Consider the following 17,510-nt stretch of genomic DNA (forward strand, 5'->3'; position numbering starts at 1 on the left):
TATATATGTAGTGATGAAACAAATGGCACTGAAAAGCCTTAGTTCAAACATTTCAAACTTAAAAAGATTTTAGAACAACAAATGTGAAAAATATATGAACTCTCGGACTCAATCATTTGCACTCACCAATGGACCATTAGCAAATGTGCCAAAGGTAGCGATCAGGAAGGCTTTCCCCTCTTTCTTAATGCTTTTGGAAACCACCCAGGTGCCATGTGATGAATTCCACACCAGCCAGTGTGGAATGGAGATGGTGGCCAAACCCATAGCCAGAACCAATGACCAGACATGAGAAAGGCAAACTAGATCACCCAACCCCAGTTACCAGTCAGACAACTTCACTGTGTAAATATCTACAGGGCAAGCTCACCTTTGCTACGGCAGACTTAGTCCCTTGACAGTGTCAGGTATCACCAGGATGAAACACTGCACTGCCTTAGGTCAAAATCAAATTCATAACTATTGTTTTTCTTGTATCTTCATTATAAAGATTTTTTACTTTTAAGGTATTTAGAAAATCAGACATGATAATGACAACAGTGACTCTGGTTTTTTGTAATACCAGAACAAGTTAATTTCTTTATGTGTTGGCATCTACTATTAAAGTAAAAAGTTATAATGAAAATAATAACATTTACTAATACATACAGTTAAGACACACATGAAAGAATTGAAATTCAGTAAATACGTTAATACAGTAATATATTTTGATATTATAAGAATAGCATATTAAATTGAATGTGAAAAGCTGCCTTAAAATGGCTAAATTCAGAAAGGTAAAAAAAAAAAAAAAAGGGAGTCTAGCTGAAACCAATTGAATAGAAATACAGTACAAAGAAAAAAATAGAATTCCCTCAATATGCTTGTATTCTAAATTCTATACTTGACTTAAACATACCTTACACTAGTGTTACTAGGAACATGATCATTCCTGTATCTGATTAAGGAACTTAAAATATATACAACTGTTCAGTGTTAGGAAGTAATACATGTATCTTACTCATTTAAAGTTAGCAAGTCTATCAACTATTATGTATGTAGTCAGGCACTAAATGTGGAAGACTTTACTATTACCAACTTTCTTTGACAGAAGAACATTTATGACTTCTAAAGCTGAAATTAGTCATCCACAAACACAGGCATAAATGCAATATTCAGACGTCTACAGTTTAATCCATATAAAGGAATATTAACGTATAAATTCATCTATGGGCCTATATTACAATAAGATTAACCCAACATTAACAGGAAATATGTCATCATATTTATATTCTCAGCAATTATCACAGTATTTTACACCTGAAATTATTCAATAAGTACTTGTTAAATGAGTGAAGGAACTATATAAAAAATGCAGACTTACTAAATTAGTTAACAACACAATCAGATGTTCCGGACTTATTCCCTCTCTATCCATCCTCACAGCATGGGCCTCATTGAAACCATCATCAGTGATTATTAAACTCATTCCAAGCTGCCCCAAGAGTTATCTTTTCAAAAGCAAGAGAGATTACATCATTATCTATTTGAAATAATGGCTTCCCATCTTCTACCACAATGCTTCTTAAGCAGTATTTAGTGGCATTTTGTAGATGATGTGTCTGGGAAAAGAAGGTAAGAGACAGAGGGTGCTGGATTTTGTCTGTTGCTACTTGGCGTCCATATCCACCTCCTCCTGTATGCAGAACTGCAGATGCTGGAAAGCTAAAACTGACTTTCCTCAGACTGTCCTACAGCTAAGGTTCTAGATGACATGTTTTCTACTAATTGCATATGCTTCAAATTTGTACGAAGAGTAAGACAGGGACCGCAGTTATGTTGTCGTTTCTACGATAAGATGTGCATTGAGATGGGAGTGGAAAGAGTAATACATGGCAACAGTGGGGACCAGACACAGTATTCCCGGGTCTGCTCCTGAGCTTCACATGTAAAGCTGGACTTCTGGAGTTTGTAGTAAGAATAAGTCTGCATCTCTCCGTTGTCTATCAGAGAATACATTCTTAGATCCTGTGACCCCTCCCTCTTCAAGACCAACGAGGATAAAATCTGCCTTCCATTGAATCTTTCTCACACCAAATCTTTTGCCAGGAAAAATCTAGTATTTTTTAAAGGTAATCAGGCCTGCTGAAGATAATCTCTCTATCTTAAGGTCAGCTAATTGGGGTACTTAGTTACATTAATAAAATTCCTTCAGCTAGATGAGTGTGGTATGTGTATAACCGAGGCACACACCTTGGAACTCATCTTCTTCCGCCTACCACAGAAATACACATAAAAGTAGAAATGTGGAGCCATGAAATATATGAACAAAGCAAAAGAAGTTACTATAATAATTAAAACCCTCTCATAAACAGGTTACGGTATAAGAAGTTCAGTTATGTCACATAATCCAGGCAACTTCATTTTCAACTTTGAAGGTTCTGCTTCATATTGCTCCTCAACCAGTCAATAATGGTACAACAGTCAATCCTTTCAGCAACCTAAGACATAATTTGTCTGGGCAAATATTGCATCAAGACAGTTAGAAGAATCATATAAGCCCAAACACTATCTAATGTTAATCTCCTTAGCTTTCTAGCCCTAAAAATACAAATGAAAGTGTTCTTTATTTCTATCTGTATATGACTGCATTGCATAATGCTTATATCTGTGTGTGGGGTCAGTGTACACACATAACACACCTTCATTCCTTTCCATCCCCTTTCCCTCCCCTCCTTCCCCTCTCCCTCCATTGATCCACTCTGAGGAAAATCTATGTCCCTACTTCCTATTATCTCTTATTTTGCTCTTTATCTATAATTTGGGTTTCTCATGTAAGAGAAACCATGTGATATTTTGTCTGACTTATTTCAGACACAATAGTGCTTTGCATTTATATAATTATGGTCTTACCATTATTGTCTCAAGGTGTGTCTATTTTTCAACAAATGACTCAAGTGTATCATTCTTTTTGCAGCAGTAACACTCCACTGGGTGTAAATACCACATTTTCCGTATCCATTCATGTACTGGTGAACATACAGGCTGCTTCCAAGATTTAGTTATTATAAACTGTGCTGCTATGAGTATGCATGTATCACTATAAATAATGGTTTTAACTTTTTCAGGAAGATACCTGAAGGGGACTAGCTAAGTCAAACATAATTTCTAGTTTTAGTTTTTTGAGGAATCTCCATACTGACTTCCATTGAAAATGTTTGCAGTTATTCATTCTTTGTTTTTATTACTTTTTATAGATCTTAGTTCATTCCGTTCATTAGTAGAGCTAAATTACTCTTATATTCACCTCTGGTTACATATCTCCCCCTTCCATATAATTCACTGACCTGGTAAGGGTCTTATACAATAGATAAAATATCTTTGAATATCTCTCCCCTTCTCTGTCTGAACTTCTTTGTTATTATGAATAATTAACCTAGAAGTTATCCAACACTTTCTGGCCATTTTTCCTTTTATAGTTTCGAGTTCATCAGATCATATCTGTCTTTCCTCACACCATTAAAAAAGTTTATTCTTTCTCTTTTTAAGTTTTGTCTGAATGTATGGTTCTTTATATGCAGAATTCCCAAGACAACTCATTCATTTCCATATCAATAATCAACTCTCTCTTTGGAGACCAGAATTAGGCTCAGATTAGTATATACCCTCTACTCCTGTATTCTAGTCCTTAATTGCATCCCATCGAATCACTCTCATTTCTAATGCTTGTATACTTTTTCACTAAGCTGCTTTCAAGAAAAGTATTCTAACAATATGATGTAATTACCATAGACACTCTAATTCTAGATCTTTCATTTGTTCCAATATTGTGATTAAATTTCTCCTCACTTAATATGTGCAGTGAATTAATTCAAAATCTTTCTAAGACCTGTGTAGATTTTCTTAGGGTTGGTACTGGGCCAAAATCTCTTCTATAAGCTATCTTAGTTTTATACTGTTTATGTGCATACCGAGAAAATTATAACCTTCATATAAATGCAAAGCACTATATTTAATATTATAATCAAATCAAATAACAATAATTTGATAATGTTTTTGTTATTGTTTCTATACTATTTATGACACTAAAAAATATCTTATGCTAGGGTTGCAGTCAATTTCTGTAGTACAGTGTAAGTACCACCACATCTCCCACTGCCATATTGGTATCTGAATGGATTACATTTATCAGATAGTTTTCTTCTCTTTTTCTTTTGGTACGAGGAATGAAACTCAGGACCTCACACTTACCAGGCAGGCCTGTGCTACTGGGCGATAGCCTCAGCCCTTTATTCTTGACAGTACCTTAGACATGAATGTTCCACTGATAAATTTAAATTATAATGAAATTTTGACTATTAATATATTTCATATATTTTCTTCACTTATTTCTTAAAATTAAAGATACATTGACCATCAAATGAAACAGCCATATAAACTCTAAATCAGGAACAGAGTTTTAAAAAGTCATTAGAGAAATCTATGATATTAGTACCAACACTTAGCTATTTAGGTATTTAACAGAAAAGGGAAAAAAGTGCATTCTATAAAATTCCAATGTGGATTTTTTTCTTGAACCTTGAGAATAAATAATATTCATGTGAAATGGTTTCACAGACAATAAAAAGTTATGAGCAAGAGGAATAATATCAGAGATTACAATTAGGTACTTAATGGGAAAATCTATATATACAACTTAGTCCTCAGTCTTAAAATCCTTTATATGGGTATTTTAAAAACCTTGTGCAAAAATTTAACATGGTTGTAAATACTCATCTCATAATCTCATGATGATTAAAAAAAAGATAGTTGTAGCTGCTTATCAATCCATGACCTCTTCCTAATTAAATGCATTTTAAAGGAACAAAGTACTTGCCATATGACACACCTCAATAATGCAACTATCAGTCAGAATTTTACTTATCAAATAGTCCTTTTCTACCACAGTCAAGTAACTTCTTTACACATCTGAACCTACTACCACATAATAGTAAGATTCAGCAATATCAAGCAGAAAACCAAAAAAAAAAAAAAATATATATATTAGTTTCCTAAGGCAGCCATAATGCATTACCACAAACGGTATGGCTGAAAACTGGAGAAATTTATTTTCTCACCATTCTGGAAGCTGTGTTGGAAATCAAGGTGTCCACAGGACCATGTTCTCTCTGAAGGCACTGATAAAAATGTTACTTGCCTCTTTACAAGTTTCTGGCACTGAAGCTATCCTGGGCATTCCCTGTCTTATAGATGCATTACTCAAACTTTTTTTTTTGGTACCAGGAATCAAACTCAGGACCTTGCACTTGCCACGCAGGTGCTGTGCTTCTGAGCTATATCCCCAGCTCAAACCTCTTACCTCCACGTGTTTTCCCCCATGTGCAGCTGTGTCTCTTCATCTCTTATAAGGACACCAGTCGGATTAGTGCCTACCCAAATAACCTCATATCAACTTGATTAAATCTGTAAAGATCTTACTTCCAAATAAGGTCAAGGTATCTTTTGGGGGAAACATAATTCAAATCACAGTAGGAGACTGGGCAGTAAACCCCACACCTCCAAGTTTCTCACTAAGTTTCTTAAGACACACAGCTGCTACTAGTCCCTTTTGGGCCACAGAGAATTTCAATACTATAGCTACTACTACTGGCAAATGAGTTCCTGTGGAAGAAATTGCATGACAGACAAATCCCTAAGCTGGCAATCAGCACATGTAATTGTTAAAGAGAAAATGTAAAATCTTGTTTTTCTTTGGCTTTCAAAACATTTACTTTTTCTTCTATTTGCAGATTTTTAAAATTTTTTCTATCTTGTATCCTGGTTGATTTTAGCCTACTTTCCGTTTACAGCTAAACTGTGCACACACACGAATTCATATGCTAAGGTCCTAATACTTAAAACTAAGAACGTCACTGTGTTTGGAGATGGTGCCTTTCATAAGATGATTAGGGTAAAATGAAGCCATACAGCTGAGCCCAAGTCCAATAATCAGCTGTCTGCACAAAAAGGAAATCAGAGCATAACACACACAGAGGGAAGACCACTTCAGAGGACAAAAAGAAGATGCCCATCCATCTTCAAGATGGGCTAGAAGTCTCAGAGAAATCCAACCCAGGATCTCTAACTATGGGAAAATAAATTTCCATTGTTTAATCCACATAGTCTGTGAGACAATTAGGTGACAGCTAAGCAAAGACAATTAGCTGGCTGCTAATAAAGAAGGACACTGGTAAGCTGGTATCTCTCAAATCACAATCACCTTATGGATGAAACAGATATTTCACTATGAACACATAAGAAGTGAAATTTGTCCTGGCCTTGACCACAATCCTATATGCTGTCAAATACACACTCAGCAGCCACCACCAAATTGCACATAATCACCACGCTACAATAATCTGCAGAGTAAATGGGAGAGGTAATGTTTCCTGCTATGCAAGAGAAATGAAATGATAAAGGTTATGACTCAGAATAAAATTTCCTACAAAACAAAAAACCATCATACAAAACAATGAAGTAATTTACTCTAGAGTTAAACCAAGTTAAATTTGATACTCCAACTCATGTAGTTTTTTTTCTTAAGCACTGTAAAAATACAACCAAAATTTGGAATTCCACAATAATATGAATGTACTTAATACTGAACTATTTACTTAAAAATGAGATGTAAACTTTTGTGTACTTTACCACAATTTAAATAAATAAAATTAGAATAAAGAGGTTCACATTATGAAAAAATAAATATAAATCACTACATGATTTCTATTATAGAAATTTCTACCAAAATAAATTTAACTACTTATAAAAATAGGAAAATGTGTAAAATATTTAAGTTTAACAACTGTTTAGAATTTTATGAAGTAGCTTTTGTAAACTTTTCATTTTTTCTTACTTTTCCTTTTTTTTGGAAGCAAAAATACAAATGGTATAACAGCGAAACATCGTAATTTAAATTAGCCCAAATCCACTGTGGAATGAGGGCAAACTAACTAGGGTTACTGCTTACTGCATTCCTTGCCAGCAAGAAAAGTAAACAGGGTGGTAGTCACTATGACTATTTGCAAATATTCCAGTCTTTCCTCTTCCTGGATATTTGACTGAAATTAGAGATGGCCACATGACACACTCTGCTCCTTGAAATAAGAATGGAAGAGATGTGTGTTACTTCCAAGCAGAAACTTTAAAAGTCAGTATGTGCTTCAGCATATCCTCTTTGTCACTCTGCTACAATGACTGGCAAGATTTTAAAGACTACTGGCTCCTCAGGTAGGAATCCAGAATAAAAATAATGATGAAAAGGAACAGTGTTAATAGCAAGCCCAAAAGGACAGATAGAGTAAGCAGAAATAAATCAAATGAAGTCATTGAGATTTTAATAAATCATATGAAGTCAATGAGATTTTGAGAATACTTGTTACCACAGCATGGCCAGACTACCCCCGACCTGATTCAGAACATAAACAATGAATATTAACCACTTGTACAAAGAAAAGAGATGTGGATTTCCACAAATGAATGATAGAAGAAGGAGCTGAGACTGACAGGATTCTCCTCTGCCCCGGCCAGGGAAAGCTGCTGTGGCTGAAGGTTTCTACCCACGCACATGCAGGGCATTACAGAAAATAGTGAATGCCACCAAGGTGAGGTGCAGAGCAAGTAGTGCAGCTATGTGTAGGTTCCCAGGGCTGGAGGAAGCCTTTACTCCACCTATCCCTCCCCATGTATAGCCAAGTGCTAAGGAAGCCTGTTCTCCAAATGCAATCTCTATCATTTCAGTTATTTAAAGAAATATTCAGGTTTCAGAAAATACTGTACAAAAAGATTAGTCCATGTGGGGCCAGGGCCCATTTCCTGGCATTTTAAGTTCAACAGCTGCCAAATAAGTTTGGAGCCAACCTAGAGAATCTCACCCAGAGGAGTTACTCAAGAGCCAGGTACTCCTGCTATATAGCTCCTTGTTTACTAAGGCCCTCATGAAGGCCAAGGGGGAGCTGAACTTTGAACTGAACCAATTAGCTTCTGTTGGTCAGGGAGGTGACCACATTAAAGGACTCAAAACTGAAATCCACAGCTTATTTCAAGTGTAACTTTTAGGACCACTGCATACAATCAGCACCCAGTGAAGGAGGAGAGTGGTGGAAACACTGAGGCTTCACACACTACAAAGAACAGCAACTTTTCTGCACTTCACCCAAAGGCACCTTTTCCTTGCCAAAATTTGTCCACGTGCCAAACAGACGGGATCTCTCTTCCCTGTGCATGTTTCCCACAATGTCCTGAAGACCACATTACAGATTTTCCTAGAAAGTGTGCTCCATTTCTGACCATCATCAATGACTGATTCTTAGACTCCTGGGGGTTTGATCCTTTCCCTATGAAAATTTACCATGACTACCTACAGTGACTTTGTTTGTGAACTTAGAACCCATACTTCCACATTCTGGTGCTCAGTGGGTTATCAGGACAGGTCACTGGCTAACAAAGTAGCAAAGAGAATTCTTTTGCCAGGATTCCAGTTCCTGGCAGAATCTCTCCATTGAACACTGTTTAAGAGAACTTCTACAGCACTTCACTAACCAAATAACATCATTCTGATGTGGTAAAGTCCAGGGCTTCTTAACTTTGGTGCTATTGATATTCTGAACCAGACAATTCTTTGCTGTGGGCACCACACAGTGCATTGTGGCATATGTGGCAAAATTCCTGGCCTTTGCCTACTAGATGCCCTCCCACGCTTGAGATAATGAAAAATGTCTCCAGACACTGCCAAATGCTCTCCAGGGGTCCAAAATCACACCAGTTTAACAACTACTCTGTTAGATACCCAGTTACATGTCCAGCAGGTGGTACAAGAGGTATATTCTAGGACCAAGAGGCCCATTTCCATCTCCATGTGCTCCTTGGCATTTGAACCTTTCACAGCTTCCCCTGAGATCCCATTGGCAAACAAACTGGAAACTCTGCCCAGAGCTGAGAGGCTGGCCTGATTCCCAGGATGTAGAAAACAACTGAACCTTAAATTTTTGCTTGCTCTTCTTCCCCTACCCAACTCTTTTCTCCTAACTTCTCATTCACTTCTGCACTTCTAGAAATAGAAACATGATTCAGCTGAAGTCACTCAGATGATTTATCTTCCCACATAAGAGAGAGACCAACAGCAAATGCCCACTGACTGCCAGGTATGCTCTCCAATGCCCACCCTCCACATCCCACCCCCTTGTCTAGACACTCCCTGGCACTGGCTGGAAAAGTCTGAACTGTTGTATTACCTGTGGCCTTGATAATTAGCTTGACAATTTGGAGAACCATGGGAGGAGAACCTCTGATCCACAGACTCACCTGTGTGTACAACCTGAAGACTAACTTACACATCTTAAACCAGAAACATGGCCTAGTGCTTGGCTGGAAAAAAAAATAGACTATGCCTTTAATACTGACTATATAAATGTGAAGCATACATAAAAATTTGAAATATGGCTAGTGAATACTCTTTTTATTTTTTAATCACACTTCATACAAGAACATGGAAGATAATACTTTTTTTAAAATTGGAGTAAGAAAGGCCTTTTAAGCTGGATTGGGTGGCACATGTCTCTAATCCCAGAACTTGGAAGGCTAAGGTAGGAGTATCGCCATGAATCTGAGGCCAGTTACACTATGGGCTACATAAGGAGTTCAAGGCTGGCCTGATCTATGTAGTGAGACCCTGTCTCAAAAAAAAGGGGGACTTTTAATCAATAACCAAAGTTCACAAATTGAATTAGAAGAAATTTCTGCTTGACTTTTACAAATTTATCTTGTAGACATACTTGGTATGTGGACAGACATATACTCAACATAATCCTACAATAAAACAAAATGAAATAAATGTCCACTAATAAAGATGGACTAAATAAATTATGGTATGTCTATACAACAAAATACTATGTAGTTATAAAAAGTAACTATACCAGATTTGATGTACTGATATTAGATGATCTATCAGACACACTTTGAAGTGAAAAAACTTAAAGAACAACTATGCAGTGGCTTCACTTATGTACAAAGGAAGAGCTATGCAGGAATTTCTGCTTTTATACAGAGGCTGTATTTATTTCTAGAAGGAAATAAAAGAAATGTATGTGGTTGCCTCTGGAAAAAAGACGGGTCTTGGAAGAATCTTGCTTTTACTGTATACCCTTTAAAGTTTTAAAAGTTTTTAGATTGCACATAAAGTTTATCACAAAAAAATCAAAGAACAAAATTTAAAGAAAAATGCACCAAAATAAAAAAACAAGTATTCTACATAGAATGAGAGAATTCTTACCTTTCTCTGCAAAATTTAAGTGAATGTAGTATGGCAGGCCTCTTTTGACGTAAATTCCATAAGTGTAAGGTGTCATCAGCCAAGGCACTCACAAGAGCTCCCTTAAAAATAAAGTAGATATTATACATAACATCACTATACAAACATTAATGCTATTAATGACTACCAAAAAGTCTCAAATTTGGAAGCTTTCTGTCAATAGATTTAATTCTAAGGAATATTTACCCTACCCAATTTCTAAACAGCAAATGTTAAGAGTTTATTATGTGCGTATCTATGTAAATTTATGTTTAAATTCTTCAGTAATTTAAAGTATAATTTAGAATCTTATAAGTCAAAAGTATACTAGGATCCAGTGAGGATGTGAAAATCATCTAGTTAGCTCAGTCTCATCCCAGACCCCAAAAAAAAAAAAAAAAATCACAATCTACTGAACAAGGATCTGCACTTTTTAAATTATTTTCCAGTGAGGATCTTAGTTATTTAAAATTAGAGATTAGACTATAAATTAATCTTTCAATACTGTAAATACTTCCATGATTAATAGATCAAAGTATGATACAAAGCAGCCTCATTCATTTTGCTTAAGGCAAATCCTTATGAAAGTACTATACTTAATCATAATCCAATGCTAGAATGGTATGGAAAATAAGGACATTCAGCACACTGTAACTTCAGTATCTGAGTGATTAAATTAGAAAGTTAAAACATCTGTTGCTACTAAGTGCTATTATTTACGAGGAAGAAAATGCCTTGCAGTATGTGAAAATCATCTAGTAGGCTTAGTCTCATCCCAGATCAGCTCCCCCGCCAAAAAAATCAGAATCTACTGAACAAGGACCTACATAAGTGCACTTTTTAAAAAAACTTCTGAGGTGCATGATGTGTAAACAAGATTAATACTTTCTAGGCTAAAGACTAATTTATTAAGGCATCTAAATGTTTTTCCTCAAAGGAGTCAGATATCCTTTATCAATACTAAGAGGATTAAGACAAGAGATATAACCTAAAGAATTTATATTTATTTCGAAAAAGGCCTGCAATCCCAAATCTGTATATTATGAGAAATCCTAAAATCTTCTCCTTCCTCATCTCTCTGGGAGTATTAAAACAGCTGTTAAGATTTACATGAAATGATCTCTCCCACTCCTTTCCATTTTCAAAATTCTGAGAGCTACTGTTTTGTGTAGCTCCTATTGCTATAGCATGACTATGCAAAACTGAAATACATAAAGTCCACACGCTCTCCTTTTTTACTACAAAGCATCCACTTCTCTATACTCTGACCCTGAAAAACCTACAGTCACAAATCATTTAGAAGGTAGTTTTTATATTATAATCTTTAGAATTTTATTCCCATGATGACTTAAATTCTCTTAAATACATAAATTCTGCTATGAATATTTATCAAAAACAAGAGGTACTCAGTAATTTATTTACTCTTATATATAAGAATTTATTCCATGGATCCTAAGCATTTAGTGAAAAAAAGCATGTTCAAAAACTATTCTCTTATCTAAGGATTTCAGAGCCTTTTCAAGAGTCCTGTAACTTCCTTCCTTATTTCTCTGATCAGCTTTCCTTGTCTGTCACTACTTGCAGTAAAGATCTATTCTCAGAGCTGCTCATAGTTTTTAAAAATCTGCCACCACAGCATTTCCTGTGCTAATAAAAAGTGTTTTCTCCAGCTCTTTTTTACTTTATACTCATACCAAGAAGAAAGGCATCATCAATTACCTCCACCAATAAGTGACAAAACTTGCAATCATCACTTTAAAAATAAAGTTGGACCAGCCTGGGTTACAATGTGAGCTCAAGGCCAGCCTGAACTGCATAGTGAGACCCTGTCTCAAAAATAAAAAAAGACAATAAATAAATAAATGATAAAAAAAAAAAAATAAAGTTGGATTCCTATTTGCACTTTAAAGCAATTCACTAGAGTTGGCTGGGGCTATAGCTTTGTGCTACAGTGTTTGCCTAGCATTAAAAATTCATGAGGCCCTAGGTTTGACCCCTAGCATCAAGACTGGAAAGAATAAAGAGACAGCAAGGGAAAGAGCAAGAGAGTGAAAAAGAAAGTAATTCATTAAAGTAATTGTGTTATTCATAATAAACTCAGTATGTTTAGAATATTTCATATAGAGTTCCCTATGTTACATAACTTTAAAACTCCCAGATAAAACTGAAATGCATCAACTGGTACCAAAAATATTTACCTTATGCCACTTTATTCACAACCCTGCTTTGAAAAAATACATGATACGACTACCTATGACGATGCCTTAAAATGAATTACTGTTATCTCGGACCCATAAGAAATTATTTTTTGTCCAAATATTGAAATATCAATGCATGCAAGAGATCTGCAGCCCAATTTCAGATATAAGTGGGAGAGAATAAAACAATTCACTAACCTCATTAATCAGGAACTGGAGCTGGATTACTGCAGCTCCGCTGTCATGCTGGCAGTAACATTCTACTCCAGGACGACCAAAGCTGTTAGCAATTCCATTAAGGAGTGCTTGGTATATGTATTTTTATTTTTGTTTAAACTGAGTTTTAGTTATATAAAAGACCAATATTCTAATGACCTACTATTATTCCACACAGGCCACTTAGTAAAGTTGAGATTTCAATTTAGGTTTTTTACACATCAAGTTTCATAGATTACAGGTCTATAAGAAATAAGAAAATTGTTACTTCTAGAAAAAAATGAAGTGTTAAAATCAGTAATATACAAAAACAAGACAATGTAAAATTAATACATTTTATTCTGGTCCAAGTCATTTTCCTTCTCTTAAAATACAAAAAGAGGAAGAAAGGTAATTAATCTACAAAGCACTGAACTTTGCCCAAATCAGCAAACAAATATACAAGTAGGCTAATGTCATTTTGGAATATTGCTTTTAGATGCAATAAATATTTTACTGTCACTTTCCTCAAAGTTATTGATTTCACTCCCTTTTTCTTTGGATAGAAGGTATTATAAAACTGCAGCCAATGCCAAAGATCCTATCCTTTGAAAGATCCTGTCATCAAAATGGTACCAAAAGGAGTAGGGGAAGAGTTCATAATAAACTGCTGCTTCTGCATATCAAAAAGCTTAAAGTTAAGTTTTAAAAGAATGAATGCTGCATATACATGGTCATGATATATTAGCATGAAAGAAGAACATAAATAATTGAGCAAGCAGTCCTTAACCATGGTAGTATGTCTGAAGTCCAGCCCTACTCTAAATTTCATAAACACAAATCTGAGTAGGCTACTTTTTATTTTAGGTATCACAAGAAGAGCTGAGGCACAAGGAGAGTTGAAGATCTCTACTTTCAAGTTAGTTCCTACACCAGTTCTGTCATTATTTGTTGGGGAGGAGACGGACTACTACATCTCTCAACTTTCTAAACTATAAAATGTAAATAAAACTTTCTTACACAACATACACAACTGCAGTGAAAATTAAACCATGTAACTATACTCAAATGGTAGTCATTATCAGGACTTAACAATATATTCATTATGTCAGCTAAACTGACATGTTTCTAAAATAGTGTACATGCAGAAAAGTCAGTTTTATAAGTAGAGAGAGAAGTCCAGCATTCAATTTTATAAATTACTGGTTCCTATAAATTTGCATTTATGCATCAATTATAAAAGCCATTAGCTTTATGTATTGTTCATGTAAGAATCTGCTTCTAGAATTTAAACTGGATGACATTGAAAGGAAAGGAATAGAACTTGAGTGTTTCGAATTTTTTTAATGTATTCTTTGGTAGAAGTAAATGTGTTCAAGAAAATACCCACCCTCCAAAAACAGCCGTAATAGAAAAACTAAGTCACAATATATACTGTTCATTCATTTTCAATTTTTAGAATCAAATGCAAAGTTTATACTACGTAGATATGATGTAGTTGGGAAAAGGAGAAAGAAAAAGTAAGTAAGTATGGGAAAAGTAATGGGTTAATATGCTTGTTTTCAAAGGTAGAGGGGAACAAGAGCCAGTATGTAAAGACCAAGAAATACTGAATTAACTATGATTTTTGAAATTTATGTAAGTAATCAACAGAGGAGGTAAAAATGTTGACCACAATGGGAGCAGAGGAGAGATATGAAGCAACTATTCATTTATCAATGCAGAAACTCAACAGATAATTTCTAAAGTTGGTAAATTCAGAAACACTGGCAACACATTCTATTTAAAGTTAGTAACATGACCAGAATCAGCTAAATGGTTCTGTGGAGAGCAGGAGTATGCATGGGCAATGCAAAGCACAAACTCTTCATTACAGCTTTGGTTATACTAACCTTTATTTTTTTTTGTTTGTTTTTTTTTTTTTTTGGTTTTTTGGTTTTTCTCCAGTACCGGGAACCGAACTCACGACCTTGCGCTTGCCAGGCAGGCGCTTTTGCCGCTGAGCTAAATCCCCAGCCCTATACTAACCTTTAAACCAGGAACAAAGTCAGTTTCTTTTAGTGTATTTTCAAAGTGGAGAAAAGTAGCAGAAAGGAATCAGACACAGCATTGTGGGTTTACTTCATTATGCTACAACAGCTGTCTCACTGACACCATTACTACCAGAGAGACAGAACTGAGATCCTGTTTCCATGCTACTCCACACAACCGAACAAAAAGCCACATGTCAAGTCTTTCTCTTTCCCACGTCTCCATAGATAGTTTCTTTCCAGCTCCTATTTCCCATTGATTAAAAATTTGAGATTCTTAGGTAAATTACAGGGGAAACAAAGCAGAAGTGGTTGCATTAAATACCCTAACCATGTTTTCCCATGCTGTAGCTCCTAGGAGGTACAGGTGGCAAGTAACAGAATGCAATTCCTTGACCCATTCCTTATTTTGCTTTTTATTTGAGAACTTTAACAGATATTAAGGATTGGAATCATAATCCTTATCCTTGGGAATCTCTAAGTCTAACAATTGAAATACAAAAATAATCTAGCAGTTCAATCCACAGATACCCTAAAGTAGAAAAGAATTTTGTAAGTAAAAATACTGCTTGAAAGGAAATATTTTCAAAATATGAGTTCTTATTCAAGATGCAAGCATTTCTTACACTGTTTCAACATGCCCACACCACTCTTTTCTCTTTCTCCTTATTTATTTATTACATAGTAATACTGGGTTCTGTAGCTACTTTCTTTCTTTCCATGGTACATTCTGTGATTGAACTGTATGACTGTCTAAAGGCAAGCACTCCTACAGGCTAGGTATCCTTTAGGACAACAGGAACATGACAATGTGATCTCTTTACCCTCAGAGCCTGGAAAAGTTATATGGCACACAGTAAACCTAAAGAAATATTTATGAATAAATAAGCTCTTTCAAAATCTAAGAGACTTGCTTATATCCAGATATACCTTCTCAGGTCTAATATTAGCACATTTTTTTGAAAAACAGAAAGTATAGGATAACAGAAAGATATTCTAGTCCTGCCTTTATCAGCAGATTGATGCAAACCATCTCTAGGGTACATTAAAGCTCTTAAAATTCACAAATCTACATTTGTAGCCTATTTATTTTACCTTCCAGTCATTTGTCACATTGCTATTATAATAACAGCAACGGTTTTTCTCGTACAGTTTATTCTGGCTTCTGGGATTGTCAGCACGGTAAAATAAAAATGTAGTAAAAGAAGCAACCAATGGGACCAGCCAATGGTAAGTCTGAAAATATAGCTCCTGAACAGCTTTTCACGGCTGTCACCACCACTGTGAGTTTTGAAAATGGCTGACATACATATTGACACCTCTGCTTTTATGCATAACGTAGTAATATCAAGACTGGTATATACTTAGCAAATTATTAAGAGTAGTAAGATTTTGAAGATCATAGATTTTCCCAGAGTATCATTTATCAATTCCTATCAGTGAAAACAAAGTCAGGGCATTATTTTAATCTCTACAAAATGTGACATATTTTAATTCCCAACTTAGGAATGGAAGGTTTTATAGAGTACATATAAAATAGAAAACAAATGGAGAACTTTGACATCCTGTATAGTTTCTGAAAATGTACATTTATATCCTGAAAAGTTTAAAGAAAAATATGAGTACTAAATTTTCCATGAACTCTTAAGTGACTAATAAATTATCCCACAATATTATGCATTTAACTATATTTATGAAAGTAACTTTCTTTGAGCAGATATTCTACTGCCAAACCAAGAAAGATTTTTAAAGGCCAATTGTTTCCCCTGCTTCAGTAGAAAAGGTAAACCCAAGAGCATAATTTTAATCCATCTAGAACAACAGTAATTTCTGTTAATAATTCCTTGATCTCGGGGCTGGGGATTTAGCTCAGGGGCTGGGGATTTAGCTCAGCGGCAAAAGCGCCTGCCTGGCAAGCGCAAGGTCATGAGTTCGGTTCCCGGTGCCGGAGAAAAACCCAAAAAAAAAAAAAAAAAAAAAATCCTTGATCTCATTCTTATATTTTTAGCAAACATAGTACCTACGCCATACCTTTTAAAGTATACTAGCAAGCCTTCATGGTGTCAGTACTCCATGCTACCTTACTACTTTGTAAACAAAAGGTCAGTGGATGATTTTCTTCCTTTAAATGGCATAAGTCTAACAGAGACATTTGTGATTATTCTTCAGTAACAAAGTTAAAATAAGAACACCACTGTACTATGGTTAAAGAATACTAATGAAAGCATTTGTGAAGTAAATAGAGGATGAGTTTTAGAATAGGATCAATACTATTACTTATTTTGTGTAAATATAAACAAATCACTTAGTATTAGTTTTGTTTTCTTCATCTGTAATTTCACAGTTGTAATGAATAAATGAAACTGGCCAATAAGAGGGGTAGCACACATTTATCTTATTGAAGATCATATAACCTATTAACAAAGTAAAATTTGGGGCCAGGATATCAGTGGTACAGCACTTGCCTAGCATATTCAAGGCCCTGGGTCCAATCCCCAGCAATGTAAGTGAATGAATGAAATTGTTATAAGCAGCAAATTGCCAGGAGAAAAAAAAATGGAAAGACATAAAGTGATGTGTGATAGTTAAAACAATTTATATGTGCTGTAGTTTTCTAATCCACAAAATGTCACCTGCCTTCTTCACCTGATCAGTGTGATCACCTGAAGTTTAGACTTCTTAAAGTCATAATTAAACTTACATAGTCTTTTCTACTGTGAGTCTGGTTCTCATGTTTAGTGACAAATTGCTAGGAAAGGAAAACATTGTACTCAAACCTAGAAT

General features: G+C 35.2%; 1 protein-coding gene and 1 long non-coding RNA gene across 7 annotated transcripts in view; one reads left to right on the forward strand and one right to left on the reverse strand.

Moving 5' to 3' along the window:
• Positions 1-17,510, reverse strand: part of Stxbp5 (syntaxin binding protein 5 (tomosyn)) — a gene marked incomplete at its 5' end in the record, with an annotated part of 163,325 nt that overhangs the window by 123,013 nt on the left and 22,802 nt on the right. For 5 of the 6 annotated variants that reach the window (XM_013517355.1, XM_013517352.1, XM_005390624.2 and 2 more), the window contains 2 exon segments: positions 10,286-10,386; positions 12,700-12,781. In XM_013517355.1, coding sequence (XP_013372809.1) covers positions 10,286-10,386; positions 12,700-12,781 — 183 coding nt within the window. 6 annotated transcript variants of the gene reach the window in all.
• Positions 8,510-13,793, forward strand: LOC102017705. The gene is made up of 3 exons (XR_261989.1): positions 8,510-8,578; positions 9,069-9,158; positions 13,564-13,793. It is a non-coding gene; the product is annotated as an uncharacterized LOC102017705 (long non-coding RNA).

The sequence above is a fragment of the Chinchilla lanigera genome, unplaced genomic scaffold (assembly GCF_000276665.1).
Source record: "Chinchilla lanigera isolate Chin_1 unplaced genomic scaffold, ChiLan1.0 scaffold00038, whole genome shotgun sequence".
NCBI lineage: Eukaryota > Metazoa > Chordata > Mammalia > Rodentia > Chinchillidae > Chinchilla > Chinchilla lanigera.